The sequence below is a fragment of the Pleurodeles waltl genome, chromosome 1_1, assembly GCF_031143425.1.
Source record: "Pleurodeles waltl isolate 20211129_DDA chromosome 1_1, aPleWal1.hap1.20221129, whole genome shotgun sequence".
Taxonomy (NCBI): Eukaryota; Metazoa; Chordata; class Amphibia; order Caudata; family Salamandridae; genus Pleurodeles; species Pleurodeles waltl.
The window spans coordinates 567,472,366-567,497,154 of NC_090436.1; the positions used below are offsets into that span (position 1 = coordinate 567,472,366).

General features: G+C 47.2%; 1 protein-coding gene across 1 annotated transcript in view; it reads left to right on the forward strand.

Moving 5' to 3' along the window:
• PPIP5K2 (diphosphoinositol pentakisphosphate kinase 2) overlaps positions 1-24,789 on the forward strand; it is a 1,112,711-nt gene that overhangs the window by 1,049,475 nt on the left and 38,447 nt on the right. The window contains exon 31 of the mRNA XM_069226183.1: positions 11,947-12,066. Coding sequence (XP_069082284.1) covers positions 11,947-12,066 — 120 coding nt within the window. The remainder of the gene's footprint in view (positions 1-11,946; positions 12,067-24,789) is intronic.

A 24,789-nucleotide genomic window follows, 5' to 3' on the forward strand; every position in this document is an offset into this window, starting at 1 on the left:
TGAACAGGGGAGTGGCCACCCCCATTCCATTGTCCAGTTTCACGCCAGATCAGGGACTGGAGGTTCCTAAACTGGTGGAGATTGGTTTATGCAAGGGGGGGGCACCAAATGTGCCCTTTAAAGCATACCAGTGGCTTGGGGAGACTACCCATCCCAATCCATGTAACACCTATTTCCAAAGGGAAGAGGGTGTTACCTCCCTCTCCCACAGAAAATCCTTTGTTTTACCTTCCTGTGTTTGAGCTGTTCAAGCAGCAGGAGGGCAGAAACCCATCTGAGGGGTGGCAGTAGTGTGGGCTGCTGGGAAAACCCCAGAAAGCTTGTAGGAGCAAATCTGGGGGTCCTCTAAGTAGCCCCCAGAGTGCATGGAATCATATAACCAATGCTGGGTATTGGGGTATGATACCGACATGTTTGATACCAAACATACCCAGGTTTGGAGTTACCATTGTGTAGCTGGAAATAGGTCATGACCTATGTCCAGTACATGGCTAAAATGGGTTCCCAGCGCTCACAAAGTCCAGGAAAATGGAGCTGGAGTTTGTGGTGGCACCTCTGCTCATGCAGGGGTGCCTTTGCACACAAGTTCCATGTACCCTGCCCTCTTGGCTAGGAGGGCCTACCGTAGGGGTGACTTACACTGACGTGGTGCAGTGACCTGAAGTGAAAGGGTGCATGCACCTTTTCACGTAGGCTGCAATGGCAGTCCTGCAGACATATTTTACATGGGCTACCATGGGTGGCAAAATACATGCTGCAACCTATGGGAAACCCCTGGTACCCTAATGCTCTGGGTACCATATACTAGGGACCTATAAGGGAGCACTAGTATGCCAAATGTGGGGGAAGGATGGAAGGGTGGGGTCCAAGCAACCAAATTTAAAGGGATAGAGCACAGTCACTGGGGTCCTAGTTGGCAGGATCCCAGTGCACACAGTCAAAACATACTGACAACAGGCAAAAAGTGGGGGTAACCATGCCAAAAAGAGGGTACTTTCATACAGTTGTCATTCCCACTACTTTCTGATACCCAAAAAGAACAAGGGCCTCACTAAATGGCTTAACTCCAGGCCTATAGGTTTTTATATAGAAAAATATTATTTTCTTAATTTATTTTAGAACCTCAACATTCAGAATTCAAGTAAATACATACATTGTAAGGTACTTGGACATGGAAACATGGAACTTTGAATTAAAACAGTATTGTACACAGTTTTGGCAAAAATGGCAATAAGCTAGTTTAAAACTGGACACAGTGCAAAAATCAACAGTTCCTGGGGAAGGTAAGTAAAGGTTAGTTTGTCAGGTAAGTAAAGCACTTGCAAGTTAAGTCTCCGGTGCATAGGCAGCCCCCCATTGGAGGTTCAGTTCAACCCCAAACACCCAGCACCAGCAACACAGGGCCTGTCAGGTGCAGAGGTCAAGGTAAGGCCCAAATATCATAGGCGCCTATGGAGACCAGGGGTGCGCCAGTTCAAGTCTGTTAGCAGGTAAGTACCTGCGTCCTCTGGGAGGGTGGGGGTCACAAACAGGCACACAAACTACACCCTCAGCGGCACAGGGGCGCCCGGGTGCAGTGTGTAAAGTAGGTGTTGGGTTTTAGGTTGAAATCAGTGGAAAGACCCGGGGGTCACTCTGGTGATGCAGGCAGGGCACAGGGGGGTATCTCGGGCCAGCCACCAACTGGCCACTGATGAGGGCTGCTTGCTGGTCACTCCTGTACCGGTAGTTGGTTTCTCTCGTGCCTGGGGGCTGCGGGTGCAGTGCTTCTCCCAGGAGTCAGGTTCGTTTGTTACTGGGTAATCGCGGTCAGGGGGAGCCTCTGGATTCTATCTGCAGGCGTCCCTGTGGGGGTGCAGGGAGGTCGTCTCAGGGTGTCCACGTCGTTGGAGTCGCTTGGGGGTCCTCTCTACAGTGTTGGTTTCTCTGGAAACGAACTGGGGGCGTCGGGTGCAGAGTGTTGGGGACTCACGCTTCCGGAGTGAGGCTGGAGTCCCTTTAAAGCTGGTTGTTTCTTTGTTGTTTGAACAGAGCCGCTGTATTATGGGGTTTCTTGGTCCTTTGGGTTGCTGGGCAGTCCTTCGAGTCGGCAGAGGTCGCTGGTCCTGCTGGATGCGTCGCTGTTGCAGGTTCTTTCAGTCTGGGGACAAGTCAGTTGTTGTCTCTGTTGTCTCTGCAGGGCTTTCAGGTCAGCAGTCCATCTTCTTGTTTCAGGTCATCAGACATCTGTTTTCCTGGGTTCAGGGTCACCCCTAAATACTAAATTTAGGGGGGTGTTTAGGGCTGGAGGAAAGTAGTCAATGGCTACTGTCCTTGAGGGTGGCTAAACCCTCCTTGTGCCTCCTCCGTTTGGGGAGGGGGCACATCCCTATTCCTACTGGGTAAATCTTCCAAAACAAGATGGAGGATTTTCCAAGGAGGGGGTCACTTCAGCTCTGGTCATCTTAGGGATGGACATGGCTGAGGGGGTGAGTCCTCCTTGTTTTTCTCATTATCTCCCTGTACTTACCACCAAAAGTGGGGGCTGTGTCCAGGGGGGGATGGGCATCTCCACTAGCTGGAGTGCCATGGGGCATTGTAACACAAAGCCTGAGCCTTTGAGGCTCACTGCTAGGTGTTACAGTTCCTGCAGGGGGAGGTGTGGAGCACCTCCACCCAGTGCAGGCTTTGTTTCTGGCCCCAGTGAGCACAAAGGCTCTCACCCCAGAGGGTCAGAAACTCGTCTCTCAGTGGCAGGCTGGCAGAGACCAATCAGTCCTGCACTGATGGATTGGGTAAAATACAGGGGGCATCTCTAAGATGCCCTCTGTGTGCATTTTTTAATAAATCCAGCACTGGCATCAGTGTGGGTTTATTATTCTGAGAAGTTTGATACGAAACTTCCCAGTATTCAGTGTAGCCATTATGGAGCTGTGGAGTTCGTTTTGACAAACTCCCAGACCATATACTTAATAAGGCCACACTCTACTTACAATGTCTAAGATGGACTTAGACACTGTAGGGGCATATTGCTCATGCAGCTATGCCCTCACCTGTGGTATAGTGCACCTTGCCTTAGGGCTTTAAGGCCTGGTAGAGGGGTGACTTACCTATGCCACAGGCAGTATTTTCTGTGTATGGCATCCTGAGAGGGATGCCAGGTCGACTTTGCCTTTTTCTTTCCACCAACACACACAATCTGCAATGGCAGTGTGCATGTGTTAAGTGAGGGGTCCCTTGGGGTGACACGACACATGCTGCAGCCCTTAGGGGCCTTCCCTGGTCACAGGGCCCTTGGTATCACTGGTAACTTTTACAAGAGACTCATCTGTGGTCCAGGGGTGTGCCAATTTTGGAAACAATGGTACATTTTTAGTGAAAGAACACTGGTGCTGGGGCCTGGTTAGCAGGGTCCCAGCATACTATCAGTCAAGTCAGCATCAATATCAGGCAGAAAGTGGGGGGGTAACTGCAACAAGGAGCCATTTTCCTACAGTGTGTACAAGAGTTGTTTCTTTGAGAGCTTAGCGAACAGGGTTTTGTGCCTTGTTACAAAATACTTTGTTTTGGGCTTACCAAGAACATATGGCAGTGTTATGTTATATCTGATAGAGACTTCTAGTTGCAGAGTCCTTACCTTAGAATTTCCCCCCCAGGCATCAAACTGGATCTGGAGATTTTTTTCTTTGAGCAATACCCTTGCGCGTCGGTAGGTGGCGTCGGTCGACTCCGAAGGCGTTGTTGGCGTCGTAGTTGCCGTGATGATGTCGGGAGTACTTCATAGACGCTGCCTCAGCGCACCGACGTAATTTCTTTTCTTTCCATGCCATTTGCTGATCCAGTCTCTTTTTGACCGAGTTCAACCGTTTTGTCGAGTTTTTGGTGAGTTTTTGGTGCATTGAGATGTCCCCGAAGACGGCATTCAAGTCGTGCATTGACTGTCAATGCATGATGTATTTGACAGATCCACATCGGGTCTGTTTGTGGTGCTTGGAGCGCAACCACAACCCAAAGTCGTGCACCGAGGGCCGGCCCATGCACCCGAAGGCCTTGAGGTAGCGGTCCCTCAAGCTCATTGCGATCCAGCGCGTAGGTCCTGGTCTCACTCGAGGGGAAGGTCTCGAGACCGTTTGCGGAGCCACCACCATTCTTCTTCCAAGTCTTCTGGCGCAGGTGAGAAGAAGAAGTTGAAGTGGTCCCAAAGCCCTTCGTCTTCACCCTGTCGCTTGGCTGATGCGACGCAGGAGGAGCGTCGACGCTCGAGGTCTCTGTCTTTGGAGCCTGCTTCTCGGTCCGCTCTGCAATTCTCCGAATTTCCTGGAACCGGAGTGACCCCTGCCAAATTAAAGGAGTATTATGAGGCCATGTGCCTCATTTTTGGGCAGGCCGACCCCGACACAGTGCCTTCGGGTCCAAGGGGTTTGGTTGGGGAGCCTTCGGGTTCTGTGCCGGCGGCTTCAACTCCAGCCACCGAGTTCCCCTCCGGATCCACTTGCGGATCCGTACCGACACTGGTCATACCACTGAGACCTTCCTAGGCCCCTGTTCGATTGTCGATGCTCCCGACGTCGGTGGTGCCACATCGATCCGATCCTCATCCCCGACGACTGGGAGTCAGAACGGCGTCGGACGACACCGCCTCGGTCTTCGATGGGGCTTACTCACTCCAAGTCGGATTTGGACCCTTTTCCTTATGGGTACAGATTCAGGGAAGGATTGGAGGGTCCATGGTCCCTTATAAATACCAGGATGACCCATCTTTGGACTGGGCACAGGAATTGGGCGAGGCCAGTGGACTGGACACTTCTCCAGACGCTGGCATGCTGTCTCCTCCTACCGTGGCTACAGCGGAGACACTTATGTTATAGTGGTCAGTAGGGCGGCTGAGATTCTTGGCCTTGAGCTGCCTACTTTAATCCTTGGTGATTGTAGCAAGAGAATTGGTGAAAGAAAACAGCCGACACGTGTTTCGTCACACTGGACTTTTTCAAGGCTTTCGTAGATTAGAGGTATTGGTAATGTATATTATACTCCAGTGGTCATGAATATAGACCAGATATGTGTGGTATGCGTTAAAAGGGGGAGTCCGTAGACCATGATACGTCTGTTACCGGTCTCCCGTCACTCCTGTTTATGGATCGCGTCGCATCTGAAGGCTTCAGTGACGAAACACGTGTCGGCTGTTTTCTTTCACCAATTCTCTTGCTACAATCACCAAGGAATAAATGGCTTTTACTGTGACCTTGAGATGTGCCGTGGTTTTCTGTTTTACTTAAATGGACTGTGACCTACATAGGTTACGACCCTCACACCTTGTGGCTGGGTGTGGTACCACTGGAGCACTCTTCTTCACGAATAATGACTCAATCAGCATAAACTTCAACCATCCATTGTGGCAGACATATTGGAAGTGCGCACCATTCTTACACAGCCACATCTGTTGATCTTTCTGTTGTTGACATGCTGCCTACTTTAATGGTTAGGTCAGATCTCCTGACGGAGGTGCTTCAGCAAGGGGCTTCCACATCTGAGCCCCTTTTGCCATTCAGTGAGGCCCTCACCGATGTCCTTTTGGTACTTGGTTCAAACCCAAAACAGGGGCTGAACAGGACTGTGGCACTCCGCCATCTGCCTGTCCCGAACGACCCTAAATTCCTGTCCCAACACCCCAAACCTGAGAGTCTTGTCATCCAGGTGTCCTCTTCCTCAGGCGAATTCCCTTCCCCACCCCCAGTTAGGGAATCAAAAATGATAGAACAATTGGGGAAGAAGATGTTTTCTTCATTCAGTCTTGCGCTGCGGTCTGTGAACACTTTATGCCTTTTGGGCCACTATACCCACTCTCTTTGGGATACGTTCGTGCAAGTTCTGCCGCAGATAACAGAGGAGGCCCGAGCTATCATCTCCCAAGCTGTCACCAATGGGAGAGATGCGGCTAAGTTTACAATCCGATGTGGACTGTACACAATGGACTCTGGGCAGATCGGTTGCTACGACTGTGGCCTTGAGACTCCACACCTGGTTGCATACTTCTGGTATTTTGGGGAATGTCCAACAGTCTCTTATGGACATGCCCTTTGATGGCTCCCATCTCTTTGGAGACAAGGCAGGCTCGGACTTGGATAGATTCAAAGACTCCGGGGCTACTGCTCGGTCCCTTGGCCTACCGCTGCCCCTCGCCCCCAACAGTCCGCCTTTCGTGCCCATGAAAGGGGCTCCCTGTTGCATCCCCACCTCAGCCACCATGCCACCCATGCTGTTAAGCTCCTGCTACAGACAGGTGGGTTTTGCAGATCGTTCGAAAGGGCTATTCCCTCCCTTTCGAATCTGCCCCACCAGCCATGCCTCCATCACTCAGCGACTCCCTGAGGATCATTTGGCACTTCTCTAACGGGAAGTCGCAGCTCTTTTGGCCAAGGGAGCTATAGAGAAGGTACCGGTCCAGAAGTAGGTCGTGGTTGTTATTCCCGCTACTTTCTGGTGCTGAAAAAAGACAGGGTCTTACATCCTATCCTAGACCTTCGGGACCTCAACTACTTCCTCAAGAAGGAGAAATTTCCACATCCCCATCCTGCCTGCCCACAGACACCTACAATTTGTGGTAGGTCACGAGCACTATCAGTTTACCGTGCTCCCCTTCGGCCCTACCAGCGCCCCACGGGTGATCACGTGAGTGATAGCGGTGGTTGCAGCTCATCTGCACAGGTTAGGGGTCTCAGTCTTTCCCTACCTTGACGACTGGCTGTTGAAGACGGACTCGCCCCAGAAAGTCGTCTCCCACCTTCAGACTACGGCAATCCTCCTGCACACGCTGGGATTCACTATAAACTTGCCTATGTCACACCTGACTCCTTCTCAGACGCTTCCTTTCATCTGAGCTGTTCTGGACACAGTACAGTTTCAGGCTTATCCTCCTGAAAAGCGAGTCCAAGATATTCAGGCTTTGATTCCAATCTTTCAGCCCCTGTCTAGGGGTTCGGTAAGACTGACTCTGAAGCTGCTGGGCCTCTTGGTCTCCTGCATCCTCCTAGTGACACATGCGGGCTCTGCAGTGGGATTTGAAGTTGCAGTGGGCGCAGCATCAGAGGTTCTCTCCGACATGGTCCAAATCTCAGAGGGGACTGTGAAGGACCTGGAGTGGTGGCTTTCGAATCCTCATTGGGTCCATGGCAGATCCCTCTCCCTTCCCCAACCAGATCTATCTATAGCGACAGATGCGTCGCTCTTCGGTTGGGTGTCCACATGGGAGAGGCGGAGATCAGAGGCCTCTAGTCTCCGGCGGAGTTTGGGCTCCATATCAATCTTCTGGAGCTCTGGGTGATCAGGCTTGCATTGAAAGCATTTCTTCCCTCTCTCAAAGGGAAGGTAGTGCAGGTGTTCACGGACAATACTGCTGCCATGTGGTACTGAAACCAGCATTGCAAAGTAGGGTCCTAGACCCTTTGTCAAGAGGAACTACGTCTCTGGACTTGGCTGGAACATCAGGGCATTAACCTGGTGGGTCAACATCTGGCGGGTTCTCTCAATGCCAGAGCAGACAAATTCTGCTGTCAGTGCACAGCCGATCACGAATGGCGTCTCCATCTGGAGGTGGCACAAGGTCTCTTTCAGCAGTTGGGAAAGCCTTGGTTAGGTTTGTTCGCCTCCGCAGAGAACGTGCAATGTCAGCTGTTTTGGGCATTTGAGTTTTCAAGGCAGCACTCGCTCTGAGCCGCTTTTGCCTTTCCGCCTATACCACTTCTGCCCAGAGTTCTCAAGAAGATCAGGAACGAACGGGCCCAAGTCATCTTGGTGGCTCCAGACTGGGCTTGATGAGCAATGTATCCAGAGCTATTGAGTATGGCCATCATTCCTCCACTCAGACTGCCTCTTCGGGCGGATCTTCTGTCACAGCAGCAGGGGACGGTTCTCCACCCAAACCTGTCCAATCTCCGCCTTCATGGGTGGAGATTGAGCAGCGACAGCTGATGACTTCTGATCTTACACCCGAAGTCTGTGATGTTATCTTGGCAGCCAGGCGTCCCTCCACCAAAACGGTATACGCCTGTCGTTGGCATAAATTTGTGGCATGGGGCACCAACAAATCTGTTGATACCCTCTCTGCCCCTCTATCTGAGGTTCTTTTGTCATTCTTTCTTTGGCCCAGTAGGGCTCTGCTTTGGGCACCCTTAAAGGGTATTTATCTGCCATTTTGTCTTTCTTAGGTTACCTGATCAGCCCTCTCTCTTTCAATCTCCTATTGTGAGTAGATTCCTAAAAGGTCTCACCCATTTATTTCCTCCCACTCCACTTATTATGCCTCAGTGGGACCTCAGTCTTGTCCTACTTATTTAATGTTTACTCTCTTTGAGCCGATGCACAATTGTCCCTTACGGCTTCTCACCTTCGACTGTCTTGTTGCCATCACTTCTGCTCGCAGTGAGCTTCAGGCCCTTTCGGCCAAACCTCCATTCTTGTCTGTGCACCCTGAGAAAGTGGTGTTGCGCACAAAAGTGGTTATGCCTTTTTATGTAGGCGAGACCATCACCCTGCCTACTACTTACGCACACCCACATCCTTCCCATGAGGAGTGACTCCGTCTGGACCCAAAAAGAGCGTTGGCGTTCTTTCTGAATCGTACTAAAAATTTCCAGGTGGACGATCAACTCTTTGTCAGGTATGTGGGTGCGAGGAAAGGGAAGGCGGTACAAAAACGAACTATCTCGTGATGGTAACTTCTTTGCATCAAGATGTGCTACACTTTGGCCAAGAAGCCACCCCCTAAGGGCTTGCGTGCTCGTTCCACCAGAGCGACTGCTGCTTCCACTGCTTTAGCACGCTGAGTTCCTGTCCTCGATCTCTGCCTAGCAGCTGCGTGGGCGCCCCTGCACACGCTTGCTAAACACTACTGCCTGGACAGTCGTCAGGTCCGTCGGGATGGCTACTTCGGTCGTTCGGTCCTGCAGGACTTTCTAGTATGATCTTGGTTCACAGCCCACCTCCGAGGATGGCATTGCTTGGGTATCTATTCTAAGGTAAAGAATCTACAACTAAAAGTCTCTATCAGATCTACAAGTTACTTACCTTCGGTAATGAAATATCTGGTAGAGACATATTCTAGTTGCAGATTCCTTACCGACCCACCCATCCTCCCCGCTTGCAAACAGATTTCTAGGGACAGGGATTCCCCCTTCAGGTCCTTAGCTCTAGTGCCCCAATCTCAATGTTCTTAGCGGTTCTGCGCTTTGGCGTGGAAAGTCATTAAAAGAAACTGATGTCACTACGCTGAGGCGGCGTCTATGTACTACTCCCGTCGTCATCACAGTGACTACGATGCCAACGACGCCCATAGAGTTGACCGGCGCCACCTACCGACGTGCAAGGATATTGCTAGAAGAAAAATCTCCGGAGCCAGTCTGACGCCTGGGGAAAATTATAAGGTAAGAAATCTGCAACTAGAATATGTCTCTACCCGATATTTTGTTACCGAAGGTAAGTAACTTGTACTTTAAATTGTATTGTCCACCCTGGCTGCTTTGTTCTTTCAATTTCAGTCTTTTGAATGTTCTGCTTATTTGGGAAGCTTTCTCTGGTGGGACGTCCGTCTCTTACCTGATTGCTTGCCTTTGTATAGCTTCCGGAAGATCTGAGGATGGTTCATGTTGTAGTTGTTTTGTAGGATGCAGCTCCAGTCCCTAACTTGCTTTTACTGCATGTCATGTCCTACAGAGGGCGCCAAGAGCCTCCTAGAAGTGTGTGATCAATACAATTGTTTAATTTTAACATCTCATGAGCCTCTAAGTCCCCAACAGCGGATAATAGATGAAGATATAGGACAGGGCCTAATGAACCAGCCTTTCGTTACCTTCGGCCCTCTCCCATGAGCTTAGTATTTTAGGCCTCAACCACCTCTAGAAAAAATCCTAATGTATTCTTCCCTCCCCCCCCCCATATAGACAATCCAAAAACCTAGGGTAGGCAAAAAAGTTTCCTCCCTCAGGGAATCTCGGATTAGGATCCCTGAATGCAGCATGCCTTTTTGGCTGTTACTCTTGTACACTTTGGGATATGGAAGCTATGGTGGTTCCTAGCCTACCAGATCACCTCAGACTTCACTTTGCTGAGAAGTCTGTGACATACGAGATGTAGCCCTTTACATAATAAAAGCTGGATTATACACAGTTGATTCCATCTCTCAGTCCATGAGCTATTCAGTCTCTCTGAGGAAGCAGTCTTGGTACCAATTCTCAGGCTTTTACTAGCTTTCTAAAATATTTGAATGCTTATTGATTACCTTTTTTTGGAAGGGGGTTGAAGCGATGATATTTGCATAATGTATAATATTTTCTGTAAGTGTCATCTTAACGGCTGCCATTGACCCTCACCACTTCCTTGGGAGATGAATAGCTACTCTGGACCCACTGACGAAACCGGGGTCCAAGGCCAAAGCGTGCCAGCACCGAGCGAAGATATGGCCAGTTCACTCGGTCAAAGGCCTTCTCTGCGTCTGTGGATAGGAGAAATGCGAGAATGCTGCATCTTATCCAACAAGTGGCAAATACGCTTGGTATTATCACTACAGCCTCTCTCAAGTATAAACCCGTTCTGGTCGGGGTCCACTAATCCCTCCATATAAGGAGCCAGACGATGCGCTAAGATCTCCTTGAAAATGTTAACATCAACATTAGATTAAGAGAACGGAAGCTAGGAGGAACACTGGGTAGGGTTCTTACCTGGCTTGGGAAGCGCCGTGATAATTGCAAGCTGCAATGTATCTGTCAAGGTGCCAGTAACACTAAATGAGCTATTTAAGTGTGCTAAAAGGTGAGCGAGCAATGGCCTGAAAGTTTGATAGAATTCGGAGCTGTAGCCATCCAGCCCAGGAGCCTTGCCTGACTTTAGGCGTAGAATGGCCACCATTACTTCAATGACTGTGATATCTCTGTCTAAGGTGGAAGCATCGTCTTGAGTAACCATGACCATGGGAACTTGGGCTAAATAGGAAGCAGCATCCTCATTGTCCAGCTACTCTGCCAAGTAGAGCTCGGCATAGAACCGTTCAAATTCTTTAACAATCTGTTCGTTGTGGTGTTTTGTGGAGTTGTCCGAGCCCTTAATCTCTTCCACCTTGTTTTGAAGTGCTTGGGAGCACAGGTGGTGAGCTAACAATTGTCCCGCTCTGTTCCTTCCTACATAATATTTCTGCTTGGTGCGTAATATGCCCTGTTGACATCTAGGACCTTAAGTTGCTTGTGTGCTGCTGTGAGCTGGCGCTGCACTGCAAAAGAACCAGTACACGTGTATTTCTGTGTTTTTTAACTTTAGCCATCTGCCTTTATAGTCTCATTTCACTTGGTTAATAGAAACATAAGATTTTTTATTTTATGGAAGATTATGCGCACAATTTACAGGCAAAACAACAATGTAATTTCAAAACAATAGTTTCTTTATAATGTTGTTTTCAACTCAGTTAAGTGTGTTTCTTTCCTGTTAGTATGGCAGTGTTTCCTTTGAAGCTGCAGTACTTTGTCCTTTGAATTATTTAGTATTGTCATTTACATTTCAAGATATTACCTTAAGTAATTTATTAATGTTTTAAAAACTGAAGCCAACCAGTGTCAGGTCTGAGTTATTTCAAGCCACTAATAAACATCAATAATAAAAATAAAAAAGTTTAATATAAATAGTTTCATGGTGAGATATGCTATAATACCTAACACTGTTTCTAATTGCTCTTAAAAATAGTGGACATGAAAATCACACAACTTTTAAATTGCCTAGTTTATTGGGACTTTCTAATGTGCTGTAGCTAGAAACTAGAACTTAATTAACCAGAAAGGTTTTGTGTTTTAAGAATTCTTCTTGAAGGTAGTGATGCTAAAATGTGAATTGCTCTCGAACTATGTGCTTATTTTGGGAATAAGTAGATCCATTTGTTACAGAAGTGTGTGAAAGTGAAAATAATTTCCATATTTTATTTTCTTGCAGCACCTTCAACGTGCTTTGGTGGAAGAAAAGTATCTCTGAATACATTCACCACAACAAAGATACTCCCAACTCCTTTTCCGCAGCCGTCTGACAGACAAGTGCAAGAGAAACTTGTCTTTTGTAAGTGCAGTGTTGTAATATAGATACATCTTATGGTTTTCTACTAGAACTATCCCCAGGTGTAAAAGTGTATTTCTTTCATACAAAAATCGTGCTAAATAAATACAGTTTATTTTTATGCATTGCTTTGATTTATCATATTTCTAAAATGTTCACTCTTTGCCACTTTGCGTTTCCATTAACAAGTGAAATGAGACTATAAAGGCATTTGGCGCAGATGTATGGAAGCAATAGTAATGTATTAATTTGACTCATAGTACAAGTAAAGCTAAAGTTCTATATAGAAATAAAAAGTTCACTGGTTACCTGTTGCAGATTTTGTTAGTTTCTGTGCACCTAATCTTTGTCTTGTTTGTCTCTTTCTCTGTATCTGTCAAACACGTTCCCAGCAAGAGATCAGCGACAACATATGACAAAGTATAATTTTAATAACAAGAAAAATACTTTAAAGTACCAGCGTGTGAAATTGCAGATTAAGAAAGGGATTACCTTACTCATGGAGAAATAGTATAAAATACGTTGGAAAGGTTAAGTCTTCTGTTCTTCAATTACCAAAGCATAGTTGGCCCAAGATGAAGATAAACTGTGTAGGAAAATGCCTCACTGTTGCAGTTACCCCCCACTTTGTGCCTGATATTGATGCTGACTTGACTGAGAAGTGTACTAGGACTCTGCTAACCAGGCCTCAGCACCAGTGTTCTTTCACTAACAATGTACCATTGTTTCCACAATTGGCGCACTCCTGGCACACAGATAAGTCCCTTGTAAAAGTATCAGTGGTACCAAGGGCCCTGTGTCCAGGAAAGGTCAGTAAGGGCTGCAGCATGTGTTGTGCCACCCTAAGGGACCCCTCACCTAACACATATACACTGCCATTGCAGATTGTGTGTGTTGGTGGGGAGAAAAAGGCAAAGTCGACATGGCATCCCCCTCAGAATGCCCTGCACACAAAATACTGCCTGTGGCATAGGTAAGTCATCCCTCTAGCAGGCCTTACAGCCCTAAGGCAGGGTGCACTCTACCACAGGTGTGGGCGTAGCTGCATGAGCAATATGCCCCTACAGTGTCTAAGTCCATTCTTAGACATTGTAAGTACAGGGTGGCCATATTAAGTATATGGCCGGGAGTTTGTCAAAACGAACTCCACAGCTCCATAATGGCTACTCTGAATACTGGGAAGTTTGGTATCAAACTTCTCAGAATAATAAAGCCACACTGATGCCAGTGTTGGATTTATAAAAAAATGCACACAGAGAGCATCTTAGAGACGCCCCCTGTATTTCACCCAATCCTTCAGTGCAGTACTGACTGGTCTGTGCCAGCCTGCCACTGAGACGAGTTTCTGACCCACTGGAGTGAGAGCCTTTGTGCTCCCTGAGGCCAGAAACAAAGCCTGCACTGGGTGGAGGTGCTTAACACTTACCCCCGCAGGAACTGTAACACCTAGCAGTGAGCCTCAAAGGCTCAGGCTTTGTGTTACAATGCCCCAGGGCACTCCAGCTAGTGGAGATGACCGCCCGTGGACACAGCCCCCACTTTTGGCGGCAAGTCCAGAGGAGATAATGAGAAAAACAAGGAGGAGTCCCCTACCAGTCAGGACAGCCCTAAGGTGCCCTGAGCTGAGGTGACTCCTGCCTTTAGAAATCCTCCATCTTGGTTTTGGAGGATTCTCCCAAAAGGAATGGGGATGTGCCCCCCTCCCCTCAGGGAGGAGGCACAAGTAGGGTGTAGCCACCCTCAGGACAGTAGCCATTGGATACTGCCTCCAGATCTAAACACACCCCTAAATGTAGTATTTAGGGGAAATCAGATTCCTGCAACCTACAACAAGAAGAAGGACTGCTGACCTGAAAGCCCCACAGAGACGACAACTGACTTGGCCCCAGCCCTACTGGCCTGTCTCCAGACTCAAAGAACCTGCACAGCGACGCATCCGACAGGGACCAGCGACCTCTGAGGACTCAGAGGACTGCTCTGAACCCAAAGGACCAAGAAACTCCAGAGAACAGCGGCACTGTTCAAAACCTGCAACAACTTTACAACAAAGAAACAACTTTCAATGAACTCTCTCTTCCCGCCCAAAGCGTGAGACTTCACACTCTGCATCTGATGCCCCCGGCTCGAGTTCAAGAGAACCAACATCGCAGAGAGGACTCCCAGGTGACTACGACAACGTGGGCACCCTGAGTCAACCCCCCCCTGCATTCCCACAGCGACGCCTGCAGAGAGGATCCAGAGGCTCCCCCTGACCGCGACTGCCTGGTAACAAAGAACCCAGCGCCTGGACCAAGCACTGCACCCGCAGCCCCCAGGACGGAGAGGAACCACCCACCAGTGCAGCAGTGACCAGCGGGCAGCCCTCATCCTAGCCCACAGTGGGTGGCTGACCCAAGAAGCCCCCTTATGTCCTGCCTGCATCGCCTAAGTGACGCCCGGGTCCCTCCATTGCTTTCAATAGCAAACCAGATGCCTACTGCCCCCGGCCACCCCTATGCTACTGACGGTGTGTTTTGTGGACTTGTGTCCCCCCCCTCCCCCCTCCCCCTGCTCTACAAAACCCTCCTGGTCTGCTCCCCGAGGGCGCAGGTACTTAACTGTAAGCAGACTAGGACCAGAGCACCCCTGTTCTTCATAGGTGCCTATGTGTTTTGATCCCTCCTTTGACCTCTGCACCTGACCGGCCCTGTGTTGCTGGTGCTGTGGCTTTGGGGTTGCCTTGAACCCCCAATGGTGGGCTGCCTACGCCCAGGAGACTGACTGTGTAAGTGCTTTACTTACCTAAGAAACTTAAACAAACTTACCTCCCACAGGAACTGTTGATTTTTGCACTGTGTCCACTTTTAAAATAGCTTATTGCCATTTTAACCCAAACAGTGTGTACTACTGTTTTAAATCAAAGTTCTATACTTACCTGGGTGAAGTACCTTACATTTTATGTACTTACCTCAAGTCTTGAATCTTGTGGTTCTAAAATAAATTAAGAAAATATATTTTTCTATATAAAAAATATTGGCCTAGGGTTAAGTCTTTGAATGTGTGTTCCTCATTTATTGCCTGTGTGTGTACAACAAATGCTTAACACTACCCTCTGATAAGCCTAATGCTCGACCACACTACCACAAAATGGAGCATTAGTATTATCTAATTTTGCCACTATCAACCTCTAAGGGGAACTCTTGGACTCTGTGTACACTGTATCTCACTTGAAGATAGTGTATACAGAGCCAACTTTCTTCATTGGTGGAGCAGCAGTGGGGTCTAAGACTTTGCATTTGCTGGACTACTCAGCCAATACCTGATCACACGACTAAATTCCAAACATTGTCATTAGAAATTGATTTTTCCAATTTGAACTATTTTTCCAAACATTTTTTAATGTCCTGCTAGGGCCTTGTGTAAGTCCATGTTAGCATTTCTTTTAGAGTGTAAACACTTGTAAAAGTTTAGATTTAAGTTAGAGAAGTGGTTTTTAGATTCTTAAAAAGTAATCCCAACTTTTACAGTGATAATGTCTAGCACAGATGAGATGGGGATGGAACTCAACCTCACCCCTTACCTGCATCTAGGGATGTCAGAGTTAAGGACTTGTCTGTAAGCTAAAAAAGATAAAAACTGGGTCCAACCCTACCAAAGTAAAGCTCCAGGAGCTTTTGGCAGAGTTCACAAGGGACCACTTCTCTGAGGATACTCCTTCAGATGGGGAAGTTAGTGAACTTTAGGATGAATTCCCCCCTCCTGGGTTTATGTCCCATCAAAGGTGGCAGCACCTTAAATAGAGTCAGAGAGAATACTGACATCCTAAAAATCCCCAAAGGGATTGTAACTAAATATGAAGAAGGGGATGACATCGCCAAGTGGTTCACAGCTTTGGAGAGGGCTTGTGCAACCAGAATAGTAAGCAGATTTCACTGGGGAGCTCTCCTTTCGGAAATGTTCACTGGAACGTGTAGGGACAGACTCCTCACGCTCTCTGGTAAAAATGCTGATTCCTATGACCTCATGAAGGCTACCCTGATTGAGGGCTTTGGATTCTCAACTGAGGAGTACTGGATTAGGTTCGGAAGGCTCAGAAAATCTCGAACCAGACCTGGGTTGATTTTGTTGACTACTCCGTGAAAACACTGGATGGTTGGGTAACTTGAAATGAAGTGCATGACTATAATGGGCTTTATAATTTGTTTATGAAGGAACTCTTTTTAAGTAACTGCTTCAATGAAAAGTTGCATCAATATCTGGTAGACCTAGGTCCAATTTCTCCCCAAGAATTGAGAAAGAATGCAGACCACTTGGTCAAGACTAGGGTAACCAAAATTTCCACTGGGGGTGACCAAAAGAAAGGGGTTACAAAGCATCCCCAGGAGAAAGTGGATGACACTAGAAATTTTTAAAAAATGAGTCCTCTGTAGGCCCCCAAAAACCTGTCGAGGTGGGTGGGCCACAAGACACAACCCAAAACAAAGATGGGTACCAGGGTAAGAACTGGGATACCACTAAGGCATGGGGCCAGAACTGTAGACAGATAGGGCACCACACCAAGGACACTTCTTGTCCCAAAAACAATCCCCCTAGCAAAACCCCAGGGGTGACCAGTGTAGCCATTGGGGATGACTCCTCAGATGAGGAGGTTTTCATAGCCTTCAACTGGAGAAAGGGTCCAACAGGTGAGTTAGAGATTCCAGATGGGAAGTAGACACTTCCACCACCTACTGGTGAATGAAATCCCAACCATTGCCCTGAGAGACACTTGTGCCAGCCACACTATTGTGCATGACAGGCTGGTGTTCTCGAACTAGTACATCCGAGGTGACACTGCTAGAGTAAGAGTTAACCCAGACAAGGTCACTGATATGCCTGTGGCTTTTGTGCCCCTAGAAGTAGGTGGGACTTTTAGCTGGAGAAGGGTGGCAGACCTCCCCCTTGATTGCCTCCTTGGAAATTACTACCCAGAGGTTAGTCAGAGCCCAAGAGAGGAACTGGTCCAGTGCCAGTCCTCTCCCGAGGATCCTGGAGGTGCTGCCCCTGCAGTAACTGCAAGTAGGCCCCAGAAGAAAAAGAAAACAGTGAAGGAAGGGTGGACAACCTTTAGCCAAGGTTCTATCAAGCCAAGGAGTTTCTGCTCCTGTAGGGGAGAACTCCAAAAGTGGCACTGGTACAGTCCAACCTGACCCACAAGAAGTCCTGACTAGTCAGGCAACTGTTGAGCATAAGTGGGTGGCTCCTCAGCCAACAGAAGAAAGAGTGGAAGAAGGGTGTTTACTACAAGATGTAGTAATCCCCCACTCTAACACAGCAGACGGGCACCCTGAACCCAAAGAAGCCTGTAACTTAGCCCCTTCCCTTGTAGGTGAAGAGCTAAAAGTGTGGTTCTGGGCACTGACAGCTGTCAGTGGCCTCTGCTGGGTGTTAGCCTTTATGGCTGCACTGTCCTTGGCATGGTGGTCTGACCCCATGCCAAATAGCAAGTTAGGCCTCCTGACCCTGTTAGTCATGGTGGGGTTACTCCAGCTACGGGTAACGTCTTTGGGTAAGCTAGGGGTGACCCTGGCTAAGATAAGATTAGCAGAGGTGAATACCTCTAACCCCATAATAGAGAGAATGGGTGAAGACATTAAACACACAGACAAGAGGCAATTCAGACTAGGGCCTATCACTGTGGGCGTGGGTTAGTTCCTCAGAGGGAATGACCTGAACAGGAGGATGTAAGGCAGTGTAGGCCCTGCAACAAAACAGCCTGTTTTCCCTACATTTCCTCACCTGACAGACTAGGAACACTCTCCAAGATTTGGCTGAGTCTCCTGGCCTGTGGGCTTGGGGGTGGGGGGGGGGGCCTTGTGTAGGAAAATGGCTCCCTGTTGCAGTTACCCCCTACTTTTGCCTGATATTGATGCTGACTTGACTGAGAAGTGTGCTAGGACCCTGCTAACCAAGCCTCAGCACCAGTGTTCTTTCATTAAAAATTTACCATTGTTTCCACAATGGGCACACCCCTGGCACACAGAGAAGTCCCTTGTAAAAGGTACCAGTGGTACCAAGAGCCCTGTGACCGGGGAAGGTCCCTAAGGGCTGCAGCATGTGTTGTGCCACCCTAAGGGACCCCTCACTTAACACATGTACACTGCCATTGCAGATTGTGTGTGTTGGTGGGGAGAAAAAGGCAAAGTCGACATGGCATCCCCCTCAGGATGCCATGCACAGAAAATACTGCCTGTGGCATAAGTAAGTCACCCCTCTAGCAGGCCTTACAGTCCTAAGGCAGGGTGCACTATACCACAGGTGAGGGCATAGCTGCATGAGCAATATGCCCCTACAGTAAGACCATTCTTAGACATTGTAAGTACAGGGTGGCCATATTAAGTATATGGTCTGGGACTTTGTCAAAACGAACTCCACAGCTTCATAATGGCTACACTGAATACTGGGAAGTTTGGTATCAAACTTCTCAGAATATTAAACCCACGCTGATGCCAGTGTTGGATTTATTACAAAATGCACATAGAGAGCATCTTAGAAATGCCCCCTGTATTTTACCTAGTCCTTCAGTGCAGGCCTGACTGGTCTGTGCCAGCCTGCCACTGAGATGAGTTTCTGACCCCCTGGGATGAGAGCCTTTGTGCTCCCTGGGGCCAGAAACAAAGCCTGCACTGGTTGGAGGTGCTTAATACCTCCCCCTCCTGTAACACCTAGTAGTGAGCCTCAAAAGCTCAGGCTTTGTGTTACAATGCCCCAGGGCACTCCAGCTAGTGAAGATGTCTGCCCCCCTGGACACAGCACACACTTTTGGCGGCAAGTCCAGAGGAAATAATGAGAAAAACAAGGAGGAGTCACCTACCAGTAAGGAAAGCGCTAAGGTGCCCTGAGCTGAGGTGGCCCCTGCCTTTAGAAATCCTCCATCTTGGTTTTGGAGGACTCCCCCAATAGGAATAGGGATTTGCCTCCCTCCCCTCAGGGAGGAGGCACAAGGAGGGTGTAGCCACCCTCAAGGACAGTAGCCATTGGCTACTGCCCCCCATACCTAAACACACCCCTACATTTAGTATTTAGGGGTGACCCTAAACTCAGGAAATCAGATTCCTGCAACCTACAAGAAGAAGGACTGCTGACCTGAAAGTCCCGCAGAGACAACGGAGACGACAACTGACTTGGCCCCAGCCCTACTGGCCTGTCTCCAGACTCAAAGAACCTACACAGCGACGCATCTGACTGGGACCAGCGACCTCTGAGGACTCAGAGAACTGTCCTGAACCCAAAGGACCAAGAAACTCCTGAGAACAGCAGCACTGTTCAAAACCTGCAACAACTTTGCAACAAAGAAACAACTTTCAAAGAACTCTCTCGTCCCACCTGAAGCGTGAGACTTTACACTCTGCACCCGATGTCCCTGGCTCGAGTTCAAGAGAACCAACACTGCAGAGAGGACTCCCAGGCGACTACGACGACATGGGCACCCTGAGTCACCCCCTACCCCCCTGCATCCCCACAGCGACGCTTGCAGAGAGGATCGAGAGGCTCCCCCTGACCGTGACTGCCTGGTAACAAGGAACCTGACGCCAGGACCAAGCACTGCACCCGCAGCCCCTAGGACCGAGAGGAACCACCCACCAGTGCAGGAGTGACCAGCAGGCGGCCCTCATCCTAGCCCAGTCAGTGGCTGGCCCGAGAAGCCCCCCTTTGCCCTGCCTGCATCGCCTAAGTGACCCCCGGGTCCCTCCATTGCTTTCAATAGCAAACTCGACGCCTACTTTGCCTACTGCACCCGGCCGCCCCTATGCTGCTGAGGGTGCGTTTTGTGGGCTTGTGTCTGTCCTCCCCAGTGCTTTACAAAACCCCGCTGGTCTGCTCCCCGAGGACGCAGGTACCTACCTGTAAACAGACTAGGACGGGAGCACCCCTGTTCTTCATAGGCGCCTATGTGTTTTGGGCCCTCCTTTCACCTCTGCACCTGACCTGCCATGTGTTGCTGGTGCTGTGGCTTGGGGGTTGCCTTGAACCCCCAACGGTGGGCTGCCTATGCCCAGGAGACTAACTGTGTAAGTGCTTTACTTACCTGAGAAACTTAACCAAACTTACCTCCCACAGGAACTATTGATTTTTGCACTGTGTCGACTTTTAAATTAGCTTATTGCCATTTTAACCTAAACTGTGTGTACTACTGTTTTAAATCAAAGTTCTATACTTACCTGTGTAAAGTAACTTGCATTTTATGTGCTTACCTCAAATCTTGAATCTTTTTGTTCTAAAATAAATTAAGAAAATATATTTTTCTATATAAAAACTATTGGCCTGAAGTTAAGTCTTTGAGTGTGTGTTCCTCATTTATTGCCTGTGTGTGTACAACAAATGCTTAATACTACCCTCTGACAAGCCGACTGCTCTACCACACTACCACAAAATGGAGCATTAGTATTATCTAATTTTGCCACAGTCAACCTCAAAGGGGAAACCTTGAACTATGTGCACACTATCTCACTTTGAGATAGTATACACAGAGCCAACTTCCTACAAATTGATTTACAGATGCGAAAAATAAAGATAGCGAGCACGTAAATAAATAATGCAGTACCCCCGGGCATCAAGAGCATACAAGCAGCTGAACATATTGCATTTCTATGTTTTTTCACCTTGCCCCGTAATTTGCTGTAGCATGAGAGAAAACAGTGCAAGAAATATAAAAGCTTAGAGGCATCAGACATTCTTTCCAACTAATGAGCAATAGTAATTAGTTTAAAAAAATGTTAAAATCTGTTTTTAGAACTGAATTGTTCAAGAGTAATTAGATTGCAGCAGTTCCCACCTGATGAACATACTGAAAGTTGGAAAATGTTTAGTTTGCTCTGAATATGCATCTGAAATTCTTGAGAGATATACTAACAGCACAGACCATTAATAAAATTCTGCGAGAACTCCAAGAGGTTAAATAGGCTAATTGTCGATCAGCAGTGTATATTAATGAGGAGACAAAAATACAGGATGAGAAATTTTACTTCTTTCTACAGGAACTGAAGAACTAGAACAGTGGGTCCTTGACCTCGAGGGTATCCAAAAGCAACATCAAATCTCTATTCGGAAGTATGAGCAAGAAAATCAAAGCTCAAAGTAAAGCAAGAAAATCTTAATCGGTTAAGGCAGTCAAACCTTCGTTTTATTCAAGTTGCTGAGCACAAAGAAAATAGCGGATGAATAATGGAAGAATTTCAGGATGTAGTAGCATCTGGTTAGCAGGAGTTAACATAGTAATGAGGCACTGTTTGAAGTGTAGGCTCTTCTGTTTTTTCTGTAACAGAGGAGGATAATGTTTGGCGGATTTTGAGTTGGATGTAGTTCCACATACGTCATAGTAGGATAAGCTGCTCCTTTCCTTCATAGTCTCCCTTGCTTGTCAGTTGGAGTTAATCTGTCAGAGAAGACCTTTGATGAAACGAGGTGCTATGGCTCAAATGGGTTGTATGGATGCATGCCACAGGTTTGTCGTTTAGAGGTGGTAGACGATCCGTGGTTGTGTAGGTGTTCTGAAGTGATCTGCAGAGCAGACTGATTTGATGACAAGCAGACGTGGTCTTGAGTGCAGTGGGGCACCTTGAAGCTAAGGTTGGTGTTAACATGACAGGGAAATTACCTCTATCAGTGGGTTGTTGTGCAATTCTCTCTGCATTTTCTTAGGTACACTGGTGTATTTGTCTATAACAAGCTGAAAATGTCAGTACACGACCAGTCATGGTTCAGGTTCTTCCCAAGCAAACGTCCGTACTTTCAGTGTTGTTTTGTTTTGTTTTATTGGATTTATTTAGAAGCGTGTTCGTTTATGGAACTGGGTTTGTCTCTACTGCTTGTAATGCAGCCTAATCACAAAAGTAAGTAATTGATCTTGTATGATGCACCACAGTGATGTTAACAAATTGAAATCATCACTACTGATCAAATTCTCATTTCCTAACTTGATACAAATCATGACTATTAAGGGTTAATGAAGGTCAAAGCAAAATGTGAACTCAAGACAAAGAAAGAAAAGTAAGTTACAGAAAAACGAGGCACTGCTAAAACCTGTGAAATCATACTGAGCAAAGTTTAGAGAGTGCGAAGAACAGTGAAATCATTAGTTAACTTTTAAGATATGCTATGAAAGACAGGGGTCATAGTTGGCTACAATAGGTATCTAACTTACATCCCTATAAGATAATAAGAGTTTGATCAAAGTTTTGATTCTTGCAAAAATATGTGTGATAGTAGATGGTGTCTTCGTCCTGAAAAATAATTTTGAAATTACCTTTCATTCAATTTCTAATAGTAAGAAAAATACTTTTGTATTGTTTGCAACAATTCCATAGTGGTGGAGCATGCACGAAACGTTATAATATCCTGTTACAGCGCCACAGAGGCAAATATGATTGTAGAGAGATGACAAAAGGCTTTTGTCCAAAACCCATCCAATCTCTCATATTAGGCAAATATATGAAAATGGTGTACATACCTGAAGCCATAATAAGGATGTACGGTTGTTACTCAGGGTTATTGTGAAATTTAAGGCAATTTGACTTAAAGGGTCAGATTCACAAAGGCAGCTCAAACTTTTGAGTAAGTTTAATACTTTTCGGTATTCTCAAGTTGGTGTACTCAAAAAATCAGTAGCAAGTCCAGCACTACACATGGCCAACCACTGGTACTTCAACACCCTCCTATGTGAAATTATGTGAAATTAAATTATTTGAACTAGTTACAAATAAAGAAAAATATAAATTAATGTTAAAAATAATGTATAACATGCTTTTCAAAAGCCAGTAGGTCTGTCCCTGGCATGCAGGTGCTCTGGTTAAGCTTTTTTTAATATTTATTGTAAGCATATCCCACAAAAAGTGTCAACTTTATACGTGTAGTAAAAATGTTAAATGTAAAAGATATTCACTGGGGTGTCTGTTTTACTAGTGATGTTTAAAAAAAAAAAAACAGCCTTTCACCTGTCACATGTTTAATTATTCTTTGTGAAGGTGAAAAGAAGAAATCCTCACTTAAACGTAGCACTGAAATGGCAGAAAGTCACTGTCCCTTACATTTTTAGGGTCGAGCCTGCGTCGCATGTGCTTGTGCATGTGTATCGCTAGCGAGACGCTTTAGGTATTAGAAAAGGGCTCGGTGCCCCGTCGACGTCACGTCAGTGTCTTTTATTGGCATGTTGGCTTGCGTGTTAGAATCTGCTTGCTTTGATTAGTGGAAGGCACGCATACGTCATGCCTTTTCCGGTGGTTAGCCCTCCTCGAGCGCAGCGACCAAGTACAGAAAACATGAGGCTCGCTGTTTCCCATCAGGTTTGTGGAATACTTTTTCTCTATTTTCGCAGCGCGATCTCACTTGGCAGAAGTCGAGCGCTTTGCATACTATCGACCTTGTTACACAGTTAATTGCACTTTTGCCAATAGGTATTATTACGAGTGAACTGTAGCAGCGCGATCACGCTGTTTTCTTCTTTTAACGCAAGAAAAATCTGGTTGGGAGTTTACAACTGGGAATAGCTGTAACTCCAACAAATGCGAGACCCTAGTTCATTGCAAATGCTTGTTTTTAACAGCAGCCTTACAAAGGAGACAGGAAATAAATCATCATCTAATTGGGTGTTCCAATGACTCCTAAAACAACTGAACAGTGTACTAGGAAAGATGTTCCCATTGAACAACAGGCTTTAATCTGTGCCATGACTGCAGAAAGCAAATGTTGATCATGGACCTTCACAAGGTAGGCCTCTGGTGCCTACACTCTGGGCATGACTCAGTTGTGTGATAAAAAAGAATGCACCAAAAGGCAATTCGTGACCTGGAGACTAAGATTTTCATGCATGACCCACTCCAAGTCACAGGTTATTTGTGCTAACACTCTACTTCCCACTTGAAATCTTCAGGTAAGTCCAAGATCAAGCTTAAGAAATTCCAGTAGGGCTTATGCCCGTAGCGTCATCTTGACTCCAGTGAGAAGGTGCGCAGGGTGTATGTCAAACATTTTCAAGGTCAACTGCCAAAGAACCAGTTCCATCGTTGGTCTCAACACACCCTAAGTTCCTTGGGCTGTCATCGACCCCACAGCGAATTGAAGCCTCCAAAAATGTAATGCTGCAAATCTTCAGTGTGCTTCCAGCTCTCTCTTGTGTGTCTTTGAGCCCCATGGAACCAGAGGGACATCTACTCAAGTAACCTCCTTCAGGTCCTTTCTCAGCGCCACCTATACCCTTGGGTCCTGTTACTAGGCCCGTACAGACTTCCATTCTGACCCTGAGCTCAAAGCAGGTACTGACGCCCCAAGCACAGTTTAATGATCTGGTGCAAACTTCCATGTCAGACCCCAAACTGACATCTGCTTGAGCTTAACGGAATTAATAAATTACAAAAGCACAGTCACTGTCAGTGCCTCTACAGAGTCGCAACTATCAGCAAATTTTTCATTTTCCCTCTTGGTTCTGACTCTATCCTGTGCCAGAGCATGGTTCACCTCGGGATACTGATGACAGCGTCAAGGGGTAGTGCCCGTTTCCCCTCATTATACTCATGATGTCTTACACATCCCTGAGACAGAACTTGACTCATCAAATGGGCCATCAACGGTAGAGTGTGCCTCATTTGCTTGGTGGTTCGGAGGGCAGTGGAGAATAACAGCATCCCTTCACTGTTCACTGAGACAAGAAACTAAGGTTTTACAGAAATTCTGCAGTCTGGCTAGCACCATCTGAGCCCTTGCTCAGAAACA